General features: G+C 47.4%; 1 protein-coding gene across 3 annotated transcripts in view; it reads right to left on the bottom strand.

The window, feature by feature from the left end:
• The window catches only part of MTHFD1L (methylenetetrahydrofolate dehydrogenase (NADP+ dependent) 1 like), a 148,852-nt gene that overhangs the window by 122,976 nt on the left and 6,373 nt on the right, over nt 1–19,503 (bottom strand). For 2 of the 3 annotated variants that reach the window (XM_069955374.1, XM_069955373.1), the window contains exon 1: nt 1,488–1,709. In XM_069955374.1, the coding sequence (XP_069811475.1) occupies nt 1,488–1,648 (161 nt within the window). In that variant the 5' untranslated portion in view covers nt 1,649–1,709. Of the gene's footprint in view, nt 1–1,487; nt 1,710–7,084; nt 7,197–19,503 lie in introns of those variants that run through there. The other variant, XM_069955376.1, reaches the window with a different exon arrangement.

Genomic DNA, 19,503 nt, shown 5'->3' with positions numbered 1-19,503 from the left:
AACAGTGACAACACGTAACCGCGCCGCACAACCACGTGCAACAGTGACAACACGTAACCGCGACGCACAACCACGTTCAACAGTGACAACACGTAACCGTGCAACAGTGACAACACGTAACCACAATGCACAACCACATGCAACAGTGACAACACGGCAACACGTAACTGCAACGCACAACCACGTGCAACAGTGACAACACGTAACCACGCTGCACAACCACATGCAACAGTGACAACACGTAACCATGCTGCACAACCACGTGCAACAGTGACAACTGCGCCGCACAACCACGTGCAAGTGACAACACGTAACCGCGCCGCACAACCACGTGCAACAGTGACAACACGTAACCGCGACGCACAACCACGTTCAACAGTGACAACACGTAACCGTGCAACAGTGACAACACGTAACCACAACGCACAACCACATGCAACAGTGACAACACGTAACCACAACGCACAACCACATGCAACAGTGACAACACGGCAACACGTAACTGCAACGCACAACCACGTGCAACAGTGACAACACGTAACCACGCTGCACAACCACGCGTCTCACTATTACAAGCATTGATGTGCATCCAGTAGCTACAGACAGGAGCAGCCGGTGACCATCTTTAGTACAGGGAGCAATGATTATTCTGTGTAACACAAAGACCCCATCCACTTCTATGGCTTATGTATACAGGAAATGTGTGATAACAGAATCTGACACTGATCTCCAGCTATAGAACCTCCATAGAGAATGCTGGGATTTGTAGTCACCTGATAATACATAATTTGCTGCGTTTGCACCATATACCTCCAATCTACCGCTGAACTACAACTCCCACAAGTCTCTGCAGCTTTCTGTGACTTCCTATACAAAGTTACTACAAGTCATCCCCCCCCCCGCCTCCTGTCATGTGGTAGCGCCCGATGTACACCCAGCATCACACAGGACAGTGATTAAGTTACTACAAGAAGTAATCCCCCCCTAATTCATGTGGTAGCGCCCGTTGTACACGCAGCACCACACAGGAAAGTCACTAAGTTATCATAAGTCAACCCCCCCCCGGCTCCAGTCATGTGGTAGCGCCCGATGTACACGCAGCATCATACAGGACAGTCACTACAAGTCATCCCCCCCCCCCTCCTGTCATGTGGTAGCGCCCGTTGTACACGCAGCACCACACAGGAAAGTCACTAAGTTATCATAAGTCAACCCCCCCCCCCCCGGCTCCAGTCATGTGGTAGCGCCCGGTGTACACGCAGCACCACACAGGACAGTCACTACAAGTCATCCCCCCCCGGCTCCTGTCATGTGGTAGCGCCCGATGTACACGCAGCATCATACAGGACAGTCGCTACAAGTCATCCCCCCCCCTCCTGTCATGTGGTAGCGCCCGGTGTACACGCAGCATCACACAGGACAGTCACTAAGTTGTTTCCCGAAGTGACTACAAGTCCCAGCATGCCGCCTGCCGTCCCCGGCCGTACCTGGCCGCTGCCCCGTGCAGCTCCTGGGCGCTCCTCCATGCTGTGGCTGAGGACGAGGATGGCCGGGCGGCCGGGAGCGGACACCTCGGGTACCCGCGGCTCAGTGTCTCCCTGTAGCCGGGCATGCCGGTATAGAGGCGGCGGAGAAGCGGCCAGCGCATGATGATCCCGGGACCGGCAGTGAGAGTTGAGCGGAGCGCACGAGCTCAGAGCCGCACACAGGCCCCGCCCACAGGGGGCGCGGCCTCACGGGACAGAATCTCTTAAAAGGGCGACCCCCCCCCATGAGTGTGAGCGGCGTGTCCCCGCATGTCCCGCTATCTGCCAGCAGCAGCCCTGTCATCAGGACGCGGAGACCCTTTTTAACCCTTTCCTCGCGCTCTAATGGGCTTGAACAATATGATAATTATATGATACTCCATAGCTCCGACAGATTGGCATCTAGTTGTCTCAGGGAGGGGGGGTACAGACAGTCTGGTTCTCAGGGGGTTAACCTCACCACATGTGGGCCAGACTGGGGTCAGTTGAGGCTGGGGAGGCAGCGGGTGACAGTCTGGTCCTGAGGGGGTTACATTTATTATTATTTTTGTGTCACTGTCCTTTCACAAAACTTTTCACAAGACACCACAAAAGTTTTGATCGTTCAGGGTCTCAGTGTGTAGACCTGTACCGATCAGGAGAAGACGGCCCTCCGGCTGTGTGACACGTGATCGGGGGTTCCCGGCTGCACGTCCCGCTCAGCCAATCAGTGTGCTGCCCCATCACACTGGAAGCGAGCAGGATCACACAGCAGGTAATGTAGAGGCTCCGGCCTGGTCTGCCGACATACTGGCAGCGGGATGTCCATACCACTGCAAGTATATCTGCCCATAGACTTTACAGGGCAGGGATCCACAGCGGATATCGGTACGGATCCGTCATGTGTGATGGTACACTAAAGCGAATAAACCTTGGTAATAAAGCTCCTAACACAGCGCTCATGCAGATTCGTGTTTTCCGAGTCCAAGACAAACCCTAAAAACGTACTTTTATTCTTTCCCGCATCCCTATCTGAGGTTTTAGGCTATTTTGGCTATGACTTACACAATACAGCAAGAAAAGTACACCACTGTACCACGCAGGTGCACACGAATATACATATTGGCCTTAATAGGAGCGTTCATGACTGTGACTGGTGGGGACCCCCGGACCACCCCAATGACGAGGTGGAATTGATTACCATACAGTGCAGGAAGGAATAAAAGTAAGTTTTTAGCGTTTTGCTGGCTGGTAACGCAAATATGCTTGGGCGCTGTGTTAGGAGCCTTATTAACAATGTTTATTAGCTTTATAGAAAGTTTGCTGCTGATTGGTTCCCTTTAAAACAAAGCTATACTTACTGTATCCAGGTCCAGTCTCCTGAAGGCTGCTATATAACAGCTATACTTACTGTATCCAGGTCCAGTCTCCTGAAGGCAGCTATATAACAGCTATACTTACTGTATCCAGGTCCAGTCTCCTGAAGGCTGCTATATAACAGCTATACTTACTGTATCCAGGTCCAGTCTCCTGAAGGCCCCTATATAACAGCTATACTCACTGTATCCAGGTCCAGTCTCCTGAAGGCAGCTATATAACAGCTATACTTACTGTATCCAGGTCCAGTCTCCTGAAGGCAGCTATATAACAGCTATACTTACTGTATCCAGGTCCAGTCTCCTGAAGGCCCCTATATAACAGCTATACTTACTGTATCCAGGTCCAGTCTCCTGAAGGCAGCTATATAACAGCTATACTCACTGTATCCAGGTCCAGTCTCCTGAAGGCCCCTATATAACAGCTATACTTACTGTATCCAGGTCCAGTCTCCTGAAGGCAGCTATATAACAGCTATACTTACTGTATCCAGGTCCCACCTCAGCAGCTGATTGGCAGAAACAGAAAAGACTGGAGGGTAAGTTAAGTTGTGACGGATCCGAGCAGATATTCCATGCTGTCTTAGCCCTCAACATTTCTTTTTTTTTAATGCATTTGATTCTGGGGGTCTTGAGAAGTTAGATGCAGCTCTTGGAAGTCCTGGAAAACATGGATACAGCCAGGGCTGTGGAGGTGGAGTCGGAGTTAGAGTCGGAAAAAATATGTTCCGACTCAAGCTTTAAAAAATCTTTAAAAAAATGTAGAATTGAATTTTAATATGAACTTTACAAGTTTTGCTCATGAATATATATTATGAGCAACATTCTAATAGGACACTGGCCCTATTGGAAAAGGGTGGTCGGGGAATATATCAGTAATAGGACACTGGCCCTATTACATAAGGGTGGTCGGGGAATATATCAGTAATAAGACACTGGCCCTATTACATAAGGGTGGTCGGGGAATATATCAGTAATAGGACACTGGCCCTATTACATAAGGGTGGTCGGGGAATATATCAGTAATAGGACACTGGCCCTATAAGATGAGGGTGGTCGGGGAGAGGTTGTCGGTCAATATTTGGCAGTTTGTTTCTGAGCTAGAAGAGTCCATTGTGTGGGGGGAGATCTGTGCTGGTCTCTTCCTGGATGCTGGATGACTGTATATGAGCAGCAGTGTAATATAAAGATATCCTGTGTAATATAGAGGAGGAGGAGGAGGAGGAGAAGACATAAGTAGTGTAGGTGTAACCTCTGTCCTCAGTGTGGTGTGTTCTCTATGGGAGAAGATTGTGTTTTTCTTCCGTGTTCTATGGCTGCAGCTGTGTGTGTGTGCTATGGCTGCAGTAGGCTGTGTGTGTGCTATGACTACATCAGGCTGTGTGTGTGTGTGCTATGGCTGCAGCAGGCTGTGTGTATGTGTGCTGCGGCTGCAGCAAGCTGTGTGTGTGCACACTATGGTTGCAGCAGGCTGTGTGAATGTGTGCTGCGGCTGCAGCAAGCTGTGTGTGTGCACACTATGGTCGCAGCAGGCTGTGTGTGTGTGCGCTGCAGCTTGCGGCTGCAGCAAGCTGTGTGTGTGCACACTATGGTCGCAGCAGGCTGTGTGTGTGTGCGCTGTGTGCGCTATGGCTGCAGCAAGCTGTGTGTGCTATTGCTGCAGCAGGCTGTGTGTGTGCGTGCTATGGCTGCAGCAGGCTGTGTGTGTGCGCTATGGCTGCAGCAGGCTGTGTGTGTGCTATGGCTGCAGCGGGCTGTGTGTGTGTGCGTGCTATTGCGTGCTCCCACAGTGACCTTCTATATCACTGTGTGACCCCTCTCTATATCACTATGTGTGACCCCTCTCTATATCACTATGTGTGACCCCTCTCTATATCACTATGGCTGACCTCTATATCTGGCATTGTTAGCAGTGTTTCCTGGATGGTGAATATTTAGTTAGAAACATAGAAGACTGTCAGCAGGAAAAGACCACCTGCTCCATCTAGTCTAGTTCTGAGTTGTTCAGGACATGGAGGCTGGAGACTGGCTGCATCCATTGCACACACAGGAGAATCTGCTTTATATCTTTCCTTATTCCCTCAGAAGTCGTCCCAGGATCATGTAGGACATTAGGGAGAAACTACAGAGCCAGTGTGATAAATAACTCCCCTGGTATATGACTGGCCATTTATGAAGGAGCAGGAGTCGGAGTCGGTCCTGATAAAATTCAGGATTCGGAGTTGAAGTCGGTCCTGATAAAATTCAGGATTCGGAGTTGGAGTCGGTCCTGATAAAATTCAGGATTCGGAGTTGGAGTCGGAGCTGCGGCTTACCGACTCCACAGCCCTGGATACAGCCTATGGTCAATACCTGCATCCACGTTTTACAGGACTTCTTAGGGCTGCATCCAACGTTTCCAGGCCCCTAGAGTCAAAGGCCAAACGTTCGATAAGTTTGCTCATCGGAGAAATATGTCAACCCCTAAGCCATGCTGTATATGTGGTACAATACAAGGATTGTTTGTGCAGCCCGAGACCCTCCATTTTTCATGCTATGTGAGGACCCTTAGTGTAAGTGATTTCTGCTGTTACACCTATCACTATACTCACTATCTCACTATCTGTATTGATGTAAAGAGCACTGCTTGGAAATGACCTGTACAGAACAGTCTCAACTTAGTTTTAAGGTGGCCATACACCTTCAATAACTGATCAGTTATCTCTCCTGTCCTCCCCATACGCAGGCAAGGTGGAGTGATCCTGTGTTCTCTATGTGGAGGTGTGAGGGCTCAGCTGCATGATCCCTATCTCCACTGACGTCTGTCAGCAATCGGTCGGAAGAGACCCATACACTGTATACTTCAGTTGGTGGTACCCGCCGCCAGTATAAGGTATATTGGGACGTTTAAACCAAATGAATAAAACTGAAGATCTCAGGAACATTTTATAATATAAATGGTCAATAAAACAGATGACAAGAATGAGGCCTTCAATATTTTTAATTTACAATAATCCGTCATCTTTCTTGATGGTGGGCTTGCATCTCATGAGCTTGGGATTTTCTTCCATTACACTAGGCGAACAGCCACTTCTGACTGGACAGTTCTAGCTGGGTGGTACTCCAAGCTCCAGATACTGCTCAACCATCCACCTAGTCTATCCAGTCTGCCTATCTATTGTTTCCTTTATTATTACAGTACATTGACTAACCACATCTGCTTGGAGATTGTTCCAGGCATCTACTATTCTGTCAGTAAAGTAATATTTTCTGATCTTTACAACAAAGCTCAGATTGTGTCCCGCTGTTCTTGCGTTCAGTCTGTTATTAAGGGCCAGAATTTCAGGAACGCCATAGTTAGATCTTATAATATCACACACTACAAAATGTTACACAAACAGCCACATCTACATCACCACATGTAGTGCCTTATGTATGAAATTATTATCTTACCTGTATAGAACACTCCCCATTCAGACACATGTACAAAGGCAGGCATAGGTAAGAGAAGATACAAGCCTTCACCTGTAGCTGACATTTTGCCTATGGAAGACATTGACTTTCCCCAAACATTGTGTGTTGCCGCATTTTCATTCTCCCAATACATCATTAGACAAAAAAAATCCCAATCCACCCCTAGCACATGATCAGACACATCGGCTACACAATGGCTGGTGGAAACGATCTTCATCTTCATCTAGCTTCTTGCCCAGTGAGGGTGGTCATCTCTCCCAGTTCTTCTTTTGCTCTGTTTCTTTCTGGCCACTGCTTCTTCTTGCAGAAAGAAATCCACGGCTACTTCTAGCACATGATCACAGACATAAGCCACAACTAGACATCACATGCACAATATTTGGAAGCTAGCCTGAGGTGATAAACTATGGGTATGATAGGGGTCTTCCTCTTTAGCTGAGGTCTTCTTTATTCATTGACGGGTACTATAACAGTCTTCATCTCTAGCTGGCATATTGCCCTTAGCGTATAACTTGTCACAGGACTTTTATTAGATTTTATTCCCGCCAATACTACATAAAGGAACCCTAGATCATGTGCCATGGTTAGTTGTGGTATCTATTTTTTTCCCCTAATAATGAACCAAGTAAGATATTTTCTCTCTCTCTTTCTTTCTCTACTTTGCAGAAATACTACTATGGCTACCCCAGCTGAAAACCACAGATAATACGGTATATCCTCTATGCTCTCATAAGTAACATGGATACATACATAAGGGAACCAGTGTTCACAGCAGAATTGCTCAATCCCTCCTCCAGTAATATTAGATAGACGTCACCTGTAGCCTTCGCCCCGGGATCATTCTCTCTCCAGTGTTCGCCATCTTTAAAATAAAGAAGAAACATTTGTATCAAAACTGTTTAACAGAACAACAATCCCCATAGCAGCCAATCAGAGCCCAGATGTCATTTTATAACATTGTTATTTCCACCAACCATTATCATTGAAAGCCTCAGTGACTAATACACGTGTGTGTAACATGGATAGAGGAATGAAGGTTATAATGGATGTGTCCATAACCATCACTGGTAGAATCCCAGTACAGCTGTATACAGTCACTGTGCAAAGCCATAGCGTTTCATCCCTTTAATAGAAAACAACAATTATACGTTGTAATCCCCCTCCCCCGTTATCTTCCATCCAGAGGTGGCATGGTGACATCACTTTGTTTGTACTGCTACTGTGGCAGCCAATCCGATTAGTGCTTGTAGGTTTGACAATTGAAGCAATGATCTGATTGGTTGCTATAAGAAATCATTTAAATCAGGGCTGTGGAGTCGGAGTTAAAGTCGGAGCTAGCTTTGGCTGGAGTCGGAAAAAAATGGACTGACTCCGACTCCAGCTTTTAAAAATCTTTAAAAATTTAGAATTGAATTTTGATATGAATTTTACAAGTTTTGCTCATGTATATATATTATGAGCAACATTCTAATAAGACGCTGGCCCTATTAGATAAGGGTGGTCGGGGAATATATCAGTAATAAGACACTGGCCCTATTAGATAAGGGTGGTCGGGGAATATATCAGTAATAAGACACTGGCCCTATTAGATAAGGGTGGTCGGGGAATATATCAGTAATAAGACACTGGCCCTATTAGATAAGGGTGGTCGGGGAATATATCAGTAATAAGACACTGGCCCTATTAGATAAGGGTGGTCGGGGGATATATCAGTAATAGGACACTGGCCCTATTACATAAGGGTGGTCAGGGAATATATCAGTAATAGGACACTGGCCCTATTACATAAGGGTGGTCAGGGAATATATCAGTAATAGGACACTGGCCCTAGTACATAAGGGTGGTCGGGGAATATATCAGTAATAAGACACTGGCCCTATTACATAAGGGTGGTCGGGGAATATATCAGTAATAAGACACTGGCCCTATTGGATAAGGGTGGTCGGGGAATATATCAGTAATAGGACACTGGCCCTATTGGATAAGGGTGGTCGGGGAATATATCAGTAATAAGACACTGGCCCTATTACATAAGGGTGGTCGGGGAATATATCAGTAATAAGACACTGGCCCTATTACATAAGAGTGGTCGGGGAATATATCAGTAATAAGACACTGGCCATATTACATAAGGGTGATCGGGGAATATATCAGTAATAAGACACTGGCCCTATTACATAAGAGTGGTCGGGGAATATATCAGTAATAAGACACTGGCCCTATTACATAAGGGTGGTCGGGGAATATATCAGTAATAAGACACTGGCCCTATTAGATAAGGGTGGTCAGGGAATATATCAGTAATAAGACACTGGCCCTATTACATAAGAGTGGTCGGGGAATATATCAGTAATAAGACACTGGCCCTATTACATAAGGGTGGTCGGGGAATATATCAGTAATAGGACACTGGCCCTATTACATAAGGGTGGTCGGGGAATATATCAGTAATAGGACACTGGCCCTATTACATAAGGGTGGTCGGGGAATATATCAGTAATAGGACACTGGCCCTATTACATAAGGGTGGTCGGAGAATATATCAGTAATAGGACACTGGCCCCATTACATAAGGGTGGTCGGGGAATATATCAGTAATAGGACACTGGCCCTATTACATAAGGGTGGTCGGGAATATATCAGTAATAGGACACTGGCCCTATTACATAAGGGTGGTCGGGGAATATATCAGTAATAGGACACTGGCCCTATTAGATAAGGGTGGTCGGGAATATATCAGTAATAGGACACTGGCCCTATTACATAAGGGTGGTCGGGGAATATATCAGTAATAGGACACTGGCCCTATTACATAAGGGTGGTCGGGAATATATCAGTAATAGGACACTGGCCCTATTACATAAGGGTGGTCGGGGAATATATCAGTAATAGGACACTGGCCCTATTACATAAGGGGGGTCATGGAAAAGTTGTCGGTCAATATTTGGCAGTTTGTTTCTGAGCTGGAAGAGTCCATTGTGTGGGGGGATATCTGTGCTGTTTACTTCCTGGATGCTGGATGACTGTATATGAGCAGCAGTGTAATATGAAGATATCCTGTGTAATATAGAGGAGGAGGAGAAGACATAAGTAGTGTAGCAGTAACCTCTGTCCTCAGTGTGGTGTTTTCTCTCTAGGAGAAGATTGTGTGTTTTTCTTCAGTGTTCAATGGCTGCAGCTGTGTGTGTGTGTGTGTATGTGTGTGTGCTATGGCTGCAGTAGGCTTTGTGTGTGCTATGACTGCAGTAGGCTGTGTGTGTGTGTGTGTGTGTGTGTGTGTGTGTGCGCGCTGTGGCTGCAGCAGGCTGTGTCTATGTCTGCTATGGCTGCAGCAAGCTGTGTGTGTGTGTGCACACTATGGCTGCTGCAGGCTGTGTGTATGTGTGCTATGGCCTCTATATCACAGGGATCTGGCATTGTTAGCAGTATTTCTTTAAAGAGTCACTGTCGTATTTTTTTTTTTTGCAGAAATCAATAGTCCAGGCGATTTTAAGAAACTTTGTAATTGGGTTTATTAGCCAAATCTGCCATTATCTGCATGTAAAAAGCCTTTTCCCAGGTCCCCCCCTCCTTCCTCTTTTTCATCCACTCTGAAAAATCAGAAAATTGTGACTTGTTGCAGGAGACGTACCCTGTCTGTTCTAGGGAGAGGGGAGGGGGGAGGAGGAAGGAGGGAGTTAGCCGGCAGCAGAAAGCAGATAACAGAGGATTACAGGCACGGAGCTGGGTGACAGCTGTAATCCGAGTTCAGACAGGTCACTGGTGACTGTCACAGGAGATATTCCGTGAGGGATTTGTAGATTAACTCTTTGTTGTCCTGTTTTGGTCTTTTCTTTAGCTCTCTCCATAGGAGAACAATGAAGACAGGGGGGAGAGCTTCAAACTGCTTTTTCATGATAAAAATGCATTTTTCGGATAATAAACCCAATTACAAAGTTTCTTAAAATCGCCTGGACTATTGATTTCTGCAAAAAAAAAAATTCACGACAGTGACACTTTAAGTATGGTGAATATTTAGTTAGAAACATAGAAGATTGTCAGCAGGAAAAGACCATCTAGTCTAGTTGTGAGTAGTTCAGGACATGGAGGCTGGAGACTGGCTGCATCCACTGCACACACAGGAGAAGCTGCTTTATGTTTCCTTATTACCTCAGAAGTCGCCCCAGGATCATGTAGGACATTTGGGAGAAGCTGCTGAGCCAGTGTGATAAATAACTCCCCTGGTATATGACCGGCCATTTATAAAGGAGCAGGAGTCAGAGTTGAAGTTGGTCCTGATAAAATTCAGAAGTTGGGGTTGGAGTCGACTGATAACACAGCAGCAGCTGTATATGTGATATATAAGTTACTGTACAGTATAGCAGCATGTGGTGTATAATGTATAGTAACTGTATAACCCTGATAATACAGCAGTTGGATATGTGATATATAAGTTACTGTACAGTATAGAAGCATGTAGTGTATAATGTATAGTAACTGTTTAACCCTGATAACACAGCAGCAGCTGGATGTGATATATAAGTTACTGTACAGTATAGAAGCATGTGGTATATAATGTATAGTAACTGTACACTCACCGGCCACTTTATTAGGTACACCATGCTAGTAACGGGTTGGACCCCCTTTTGCCTTCAGAACTGCCTCAATTCTTCGTGGCATAGATACAACAAGGTGCTGGAAGCTTCCTCAGAGATTTTGGTCCATATTGACATGATGACATCACACAGTTGCCGCAGATTTGTCGGCTGCACATCCATGATGCCAATCTCCCGTTCCACCACATCCCAAAGATGCTCTATTGGATTGAGATCTGGTGACTGTGGAGGCCATTGGAGTACAGTGACCTCATTGTCATGTTCAAGAAACCAGTCTGAGATGATTCTAGCTTTATGACATGGCGCATTATCCTGCTGAAAGTAGCCATCAGATGTTGGGTCCATTGTGGTCATAAAGGGATGGACATGGTCAGCAACAATACTCAGGTAGGCTGTGGCGTTGCAACGATGCTCAATTGGTACCAAGGGGCCCAAAGAGTGCCAAGAAAATATTCCCCACACCATGACACCACCACCACCAGCCTGAACCGTTGATACAAGGCAGGATGGATCCATGCTTTCATGTTGTTGACGCCAAATTCTGACCCTACCATCCGAATGTCGCAGCAGAAATCGAGACTCATCAGACCAGGCAACGTTTTTCCAATCTTCTACTGTCCAATTTCGATGAGCTTGTGCAAATTGTAGCCTCAGTTTCCTGTTCTTAGCTGAGCGGAGTGGCCCCCGGTGTGGTCTTCTGCTGCTGTAGCCCATCTGCCTCAGAGTTGGCCGTACTGTGCGTTCAGAGACGCTCTTCTGCCTACCTTGGCTGTAACGGTTGGCTATTTGAGCCACTGTTGCCTTTCTATCAGCTGGAACCAGTCTGCCCATTCTCCTCTGACCTCTGGCATCAACAAGGCATTTCCGCCCACAGAACTGCCGCTCACTGGATGTTTTTTCTTTTTCGGACCATTCTCTGTAAACCCTAGAGATGGTTGTGCGTGAAAATCCCAGTAGATCAGCAGTTTCTGAAATACTCAGACCAGCCCTTCTGGCACCAACAACCATGCCACGCTCAAAGGCCCTCAAATCACCTTTCTTCCCCATACTGATGCTCGGTTTGAACTGCAGGAGATTGTCTTGACCATGTCTACATGCCTAAATGCACTGAGTTGCCGCCATGTGATTGGCTGATTAGAAATTAAGTGGTAACGTGCAGTTAGACAGGTGTACCTAATAAAGTGGCCGGTGAGTGTATAACCCTGATAACACAGCAGCTGGATATGTGATATATAAGTCACTGTACAGTATAACAATCAGCATAGGGTGTATAATGTATAGTAACTGTATAACCCTGATAACACAGCAGCAGCTTGTAGATACAGGATGAAACTGAAGATCCCCATAATGCAGTAGTGTAGTACAACAGGCTAGACTAGAGAAGCAGGGCTGCTGTCAGAGGTCTGTGCAGTCACATGACAGCAATGGGGAAGGGATGTGTGCTCAGCATGGACCAATCAGGAAGTGAGAATCACAGAGCTGTGCAGGAGGTCAGTGGCAGAAACTTTTCTATACAGCGTGAACTTTTCTATATAGTGTGAATGGAGTGTAAGTGCAGGCACATTATAGCAGGAATGGAGAGGATGGGAAACACAAGGGCTGACAGAGACTGCAGGGAGCATTAAGGAATGAGCAGGGAAGATGTGGGCACAGTATAGCAGCGCTCTCTGTCCGGGGAGAGAGGGGTTATAGCTATGGGGAGATTACCTCCACAGTCCTGTCCTCTAATGTAAGCCCCAGCCTGAAGTGGATCTGCTATGATTTGGAAGGTGAGGAAGACTTCCTGGGTCAGAGTACAGGGCTGTAGACCCCACTATGCAGACCATGCCCCTCCCCCAATCCCCCTCCCACCCAGTACAGGGAGCTCTTACACCAAAGCAATGCTGTTAAACCAAGTTGCAAAACCCTCTCAATCCAAGTTACTCTTAAACCACGGTATGTATTGCACATGTTTAACAATAAATATGTCTGTAAAGCAATACGTGCATCCACCAAAAGATGGCGTCAAATGCTAAGAAATGAGTAAACCAAAATAACAATACAGGGCAGTCTGGAATAGTATGGGAATATACAGTGGTACCTTGGTTCAAGAGTAACTTGGATTAAGAGCGTTTTGCAAGAAGAGATCACAATTTTCCAGAATTGTGACTTGGTGCAGCACAGCAGAGAAGGGTCCTGAGTCCCAGAGGAAGAGATCTAGTGTGTTGTCAGCATCAGAGCCTGTAGATGGAGGAGGAGAAGAGGGAAGCCAGGTGGGTGCAGAGAGCTGGACGGCGCTATCTGGAGGGGTAAGACCCCCCCATGAGGGGAACTTTGTGCTTGGCTGGGCTGTTGTAAAGCAACACTAGAGAAGTATCTGAATAGCAAATATTACTGAGTCTGTCTTGAGAGTTGGAAGAGAGCCAGGGACGTAGCTACCATGAAGGCAGGGAAGGCGACTGCTATGGGGCCCTTGAAGGAAAGGGGCCCCAAGAAAGCCTGCTCTGCCTTCATGGTAGATATGCCACAGACAGTCCGGAGAGGAAGAGGGATCCGGCATTGTACTTTTCAGCCCGCTCACTGTAGTTCAGGGTGAGCGGCCTGCACATCAGGAAAGGAAAAGAGCAGGAGGACCTGCCAGGTCCTGCACCGCACAGAAGGAGAGCATGAAGAACCTTATCACATGACCCAAAGGTCCTCAATACTTCTGTGTGAAGATCAGCCAACTACACAAGGAGGGGGAAGCCTGGGAGCTGTAAGTTCTGAGTCTGTGAATGTATGTGTATCAGTGAGTGTGTGTATGCATGTATCTGTTGCTAAATATGTATATGTTAGTGAGTGTATCTACTGTAGCTATGTATTTTTGTGTGTGTATATGTCAGCAGTATCTGTGACTGGTGTATATATGTGTGTATATGTAAGTAATGTCTGTAACACTGGTGTATATGTGTGTATATGTAAGTAATGTCTGTAACACTGGTGTATATGTGTGTATATGTAAGCATACCTCCCAACCGTCCCGGATTTCGCGGGACAGTCCCGTTTTCGGGGTGCTGTCCCGCGGTCCCGGAACGGCCCCCCGTGTCCCGCATTATATGTGGCCCCAGCGGAAAAAACAATAAACCAGTAACTCACCTGTCATCCGGTCCCAGCAGCTCCTCTCCCGGCAGAGAGCACACTCCCGTCATCCTCCGGGGCGGGCAGCGGGGTACAGAGACACTGACTGTGTCGGAAGTGACCTGAAGCCTCCATCATGAATCACTTCCGGTACAGTCAGTGACTCTGTACACCCCGCTGCCCGCCCAGGAGGATGACAGGAGTGCGCGCTCTGCCGGGAGAGGAGCTGCTGGGGTCGGCGGACAGGTGAGTTACTGGTTTATTGTTTTTTCCGCTGGGGCCACACAAATGGGGGAATTGGCTACTCTGTGGGGCGCTATATGGGGGATTGGCTACTATATGGGGGGATTGGATAATATGTGGGGCACTATATGGGGGGATTGGATAATATGTGGGGCATAGGCTACTATGTGGGGCATATTTGGGGGCATTGGCTACTATGTGGGGCACTATATGGGGATTGGCTACTATGTGGGGCACTATATGGAGGGATTGGCTCCTATGTGGGGCACTATATGGGGGATTGGATACTATGTGGGGCACTATATGGGGGATTGGCTACTATATGGGGGGATTGGCTACTATGTGGGGCACTATATGGGGGATTGGCTACTATGTGGGGGATATTTGGGGGCATTGGCTAATATGTGGGGCATATATGGGGGATTGGCTACTATGTGGGGCATATATGGGGGCATTGGCTACTATGTGGGGTACTATATGGGGATTGGCTACTATGTGGGGCACTATGTGGGGGATGGGCTACTATGTGGGGCACTATATGGGGATTGGCTACTATGTGGGGCACTATATGGGGGGATTGGCTACTATATGGGGATTGGCTACTATGTGGGGCACTATATGGGGATTGGCTACTATGTGGGGCACTATAATGGGGGATTGGATACTAAGTGGGGCACTATATGGGGGGATTGGCTACTATGTGGGCATATATGGGGGATTGGCTACTATGTGGGGCACTATATGGGGGCATTGGCTACTATGTGGGGCACTATATGGGGGATTGGATAATATGTGGGGCACTATATGGGGGCATTGGCTACTATGTGGGGCACTATATGAGGGGATTGGCTACTATGTGGGGCACTATGTGAGGGGATTGGATACTATGTGGGGCACTATATGGGGGATTGGCTACTATGTGGGACACTATATGAGGGGATTGGCTACTATGTGGGGCACTATGTGAGGGGATTGGATACTATGTGGGACACTATATGGGAATTGGCTACTATGTGGGCACTATATGGGGGGATTGGCTACTATGTGGGGTACTATATGGGGTTTGGCTACTATGTGGGGCACTATGTGGGGCACTATATGGGGGCATAGGCTACTATGTGGGGCTCTATATGGGGGCATTGGATACTATGTGGGGGATTGGATTCTATGTGGGGCACTATGTGGGGGATTGGACACTATGTGGGGCACTATGTGGGGGATTGGATTCTATGTGGGGCACTATGTGGGGGATTGGGCACTATGTGGGGGATTGGATACTATGTGTGGCACTATGTGGGGGATTGGATTCTATGTGTGGCACTATATGGGGGGATTGGATACTATGTGGGGGATTGGATACTATGTGGGGCACTATAATGGGGGATTGGATACTATATAGGGCATTTTTGGCGGAATTGGATACTGTATAGGGCACTATTCAGTCAGCAGCATGTGGTGACTGTAGGGAAGTGGCTATGGAGGGTTGATATGGGGGCGTGGCTATGGAGGGTTGATATGGGGGCGTGGCTATGGAGGGTTGATATGGGGGCGTGGCTATGGAGGGTTGCTATGGGAGCGTGGCTATGGAGGGTCGCTATGGGGGCGTGGCTATGGGGGTGTGGCTATGGAGGGACGCTATGGGGGCGTGGCTATTAGGACCGTATGATGTAAGTACTGTCTGTAACACTGGTGTATATGTGTGTATATGTAAGTAATGTCTGTAACACTGGTGTATATGTGTGTATATGTAATGTCTGTAACACTGGTGTATATGTAAGTAATGTCTGTAACACTGGTTTATATGTGTGTGTTTGTGTATGTCAGTAGTGTCTCAAGTGATTGACAGGTTTGCTCCCAAAGATGTTCTGCAGCAGCTTCTATTAATGCTGGGCTCTAATAAAAGAGCCCACCATTAAAAGAAAATACAGCACATATTATTTCTAGTTCAGTATTTCTTATTACACTGAGATGATTTCCCTGTGTACAGTCTACTCATGGTGTATACATCAGCACTAGTGTAATCATATTCTAGTGTGAATGTGTGTATGTCAGTGGTGTATCTGTATATATGTTAATGGTGCCTCTTTGTGTGTATATGTGTGTCATTGTGTGTGTTTCGGAGTGGGGGGAGGGGTAGGGGAGCGTACAGGATTCATGGGGCCCAGTACAGTTTTTTGCTATGGGGCCCCATGAATCCTAGCTACGCCCCTGAAGAGAGCCACTCAGCAGCCATTAGCTGGAGACAACTGGATGTTTTTGAACAGTTCCTCTGCTGGTGAAATTTTTCTAGCTGCAGCCACTAGAGGTCAGCAGAGGACTGGGAATAAACTGCAGACAGCTAACCCTCTTCTCATCTAAACTGATTATGGTATCTCTTCTGAGAATAACCTGTAAGAGATTAAAGTGAATGTACCATCAGGGTTTTTTACAAGAACGGATCGGCAATGGTGTGGCCCTTTTTTTTTGAATGGCCGCCCAGTTACCACGCGGTGGTGGTCCATTCCCGAGCACCGACCCGTCACAGAGCACTGGGGGTAGGCCCACAGGGAGGGGGTTTCGTCACACTGGAGGTAAGCGGGCCCACCCTAGGTGCTAGGGAGTAGTCGTCTGTGGAAACGGAGACAGTTCAAAAAAAAGTACCACACCACCGATATCCCTGCGCCAATCTGTTAGTGTAAAAAAAAAAACAAAACTGATGTACCTTATGGTACATTCACTTTAAGGGTGGCCTAACATACAATTTTGTTTGGCGTTTTTCAATGCCAGAAAGAACCCCAATGCGGTGCATGACGTTTTTTTCATGCGTCTGCGTTTCTTTTGCCGTTTTTGAATTTGTGTGCGTTTTTCCCTGAACATGGACTTCACCTCTGAAGACCGCGTTCGGGTCCAAATGCTGAACCAAATGCATCCGACCTGGAAAAAAAGGAGTTAAGTGACCCCTTACTTGCTGGAGTTGGTGCCAAACCTGGTACAGAGTTTTCTGTGTGCCGGGTCGCTGGGGGAAGCCGGGTGGGTGAAAGAACACCACAGTCTGGTCCTAAGGTAGTTGGGCCAGACTGTGGTCCGTGGGGGGAGAGGGTGACAGTTTGGTCCCCAGAGGGTTAAATTAACCTCCTGTGGGCCAGACTGTGCTCCGTTGCTGGGGGGGGGGGGGGGGGGGGGGGGGGGGGGGGCAGAGGAGAGTTAACTTACCCTACCGTCTTGTCTTCTGTCACTTAGTGGCTGAGCCAGAACTCTGCAACAGCCGCTGATTGGCTGAGGTGACACTTGTGCTTTGTCAGCTCAGCCAATAGGTGGCTGCAGCAATGTCCCACCTCAGCTTTTGCTTGGTTGATGTCTTATTTGAAGAGCCAGATCCCGGAACACTTGTAGCTCAGTGTGCCAGGCTCTGGTGCCCCCCCCCCCCCCCCCCCCCCAGCACTGCACCCATCCCAGAGAGGGGGTATTTGCCTTGCTGGGATGGATACAGTGTGAGATCAATCTGGCCCCCAGGGGTTAAATGTGGATGCCATGATGTAGTCCACCAAATCCGACGCAATCTGGATACCGATATCTAAATAAAAAGGAAGAAACACAAAAGTCAGGAGCAGAACACCCATCATTTTGACAGGTGTTCTGTACCTTACAGTATGCAGCATCTTTCTTGACACTGCTTAAGCTTGGAACACAATGGGTTAAAGGAGTTATCCAGCGGAACAAAAACATGGCCACTTTCTTCCAGAGACGGCAACGCTCTTGTCTTCAGGTCAGGTGTGGTTTGCAATTAAAGGGGTTATCCAATGCTACAAAAACATGGCCACCTTTGCCCCACTCTTGTCTCCAGTTTTGGTGGGGTTTGAAATTCAGTTCCATTGAAGTAAGCAAAGCTGAATTGTAAACCACACCTGAACTGGAGACAAAGGTGGGGCAAAGGTGGCCATGTTTTTGTGGCGCTGGATAACCCCTTTAGGGTATAAACACACACACCATATACGCAGCGTATTTACTGCTGCGATACGCAGCAAATACACAGCAGATACGCAGCAGATTAGATCTAAATAACTGAACACAGCATCAAGTCTTCATCAAATCTGGTGATTTGCTGCGTATCTGCTGCATATACGGTGTGTGTGTTTGTACTCTTGGGGTACAAACACACACACTGTATATGCAGCAGATACGCAGCAGATTTGATGCTGTGTTCAGTTATTTAGATCTAATCTGCTGCGTATCGCAGCAGTAAATACGCTGCGTATACGGTTTGTGTGTTTGTACCCTTAAGCTCAATTCACTTCAATTGAACTAAGTTGCAAAACCTGCACCCAAACTGGAGACAAGAGCAGTGCTGTCTCTGGAAGAAAGTGGACATGTTTTTTTTTTAGTGTTGGATAACCCCCTTTTTTTTTGTAAATCCGTTTTTATTGAACAAATTTTTAGAAAATGACAGGAAAAGAAAAAGACCAAAAAGGGTGATAGATAGCACAATGTAACAATGTCCCCGAGGAGCAGAACATACAATTTCACCCAAAATAACATCATTGATAAGTACAGCATTGTTACATCAACAGACAGTAACGAGGAGCACCAAGTGCATCGGCATTGGTCATATCTGTATGCTCTTGCAATCTACCAAGTGCTTACTCAGACTGTCGGAACTAAAAGGAGCATATGGCTTCCAGAAACAAAAGCGCAGAAATAGAAAGGGGGTGTAGAGGGGAAGAGAAGCAGAGGAAAGAGCAAGAAGGGGGCAGGAGGGAGAGGGGGGGATTAGGAGGGTGAGAGAACCCCAACACCATGTCCTCTTCAGGCGGTTGCAAAGGGCTGAGCCCCTCAAGGGTGCTCAGGTGAGGTGTTGTGCAAAGAGCGGGCCAGTCTTGTATGACGTCCAGGGCAACCACAGCCTCTCTACCCTGGTTCCCCGGACCTGGTCCTCTGCCATCAAAGATTCCATTCGAAACAGAAAGTCCACTTCGTGTACCCACTCAGTGATGGAGGGCGGAGTAGTGTCCTTCCAATGACGAGGGATGACCGTCCTAGCAGCTGTCAAAAAATGACGCAGGAGGCCTTTCCTCACTGCAGAGACCGGTCCAGGGATCAGAGAGAGCAATGCCAGACCCGGCGAGGGTGTGATAGTTTTGCCAGTTACCTGCGTGTATATTGCAAAAACTGCTCGCCAAAACGGGCGCAAGATTGTACAGTACCACCAGATGTGGAGCATCGTGCCGACCCCCGTGCCGCACCTCCAGCATATGTCAG

Source organism: Dendropsophus ebraccatus, chromosome 15 (assembly GCF_027789765.1).
Source record: "Dendropsophus ebraccatus isolate aDenEbr1 chromosome 15, aDenEbr1.pat, whole genome shotgun sequence".
In the NCBI taxonomy this organism is placed as follows: Eukaryota; Metazoa; Chordata; class Amphibia; order Anura; family Hylidae; genus Dendropsophus; species Dendropsophus ebraccatus.
The sequence above is the reverse complement of the archived record's forward strand: the minus strand, read 5'-3'. Positions and strand labels throughout refer to the sequence as shown.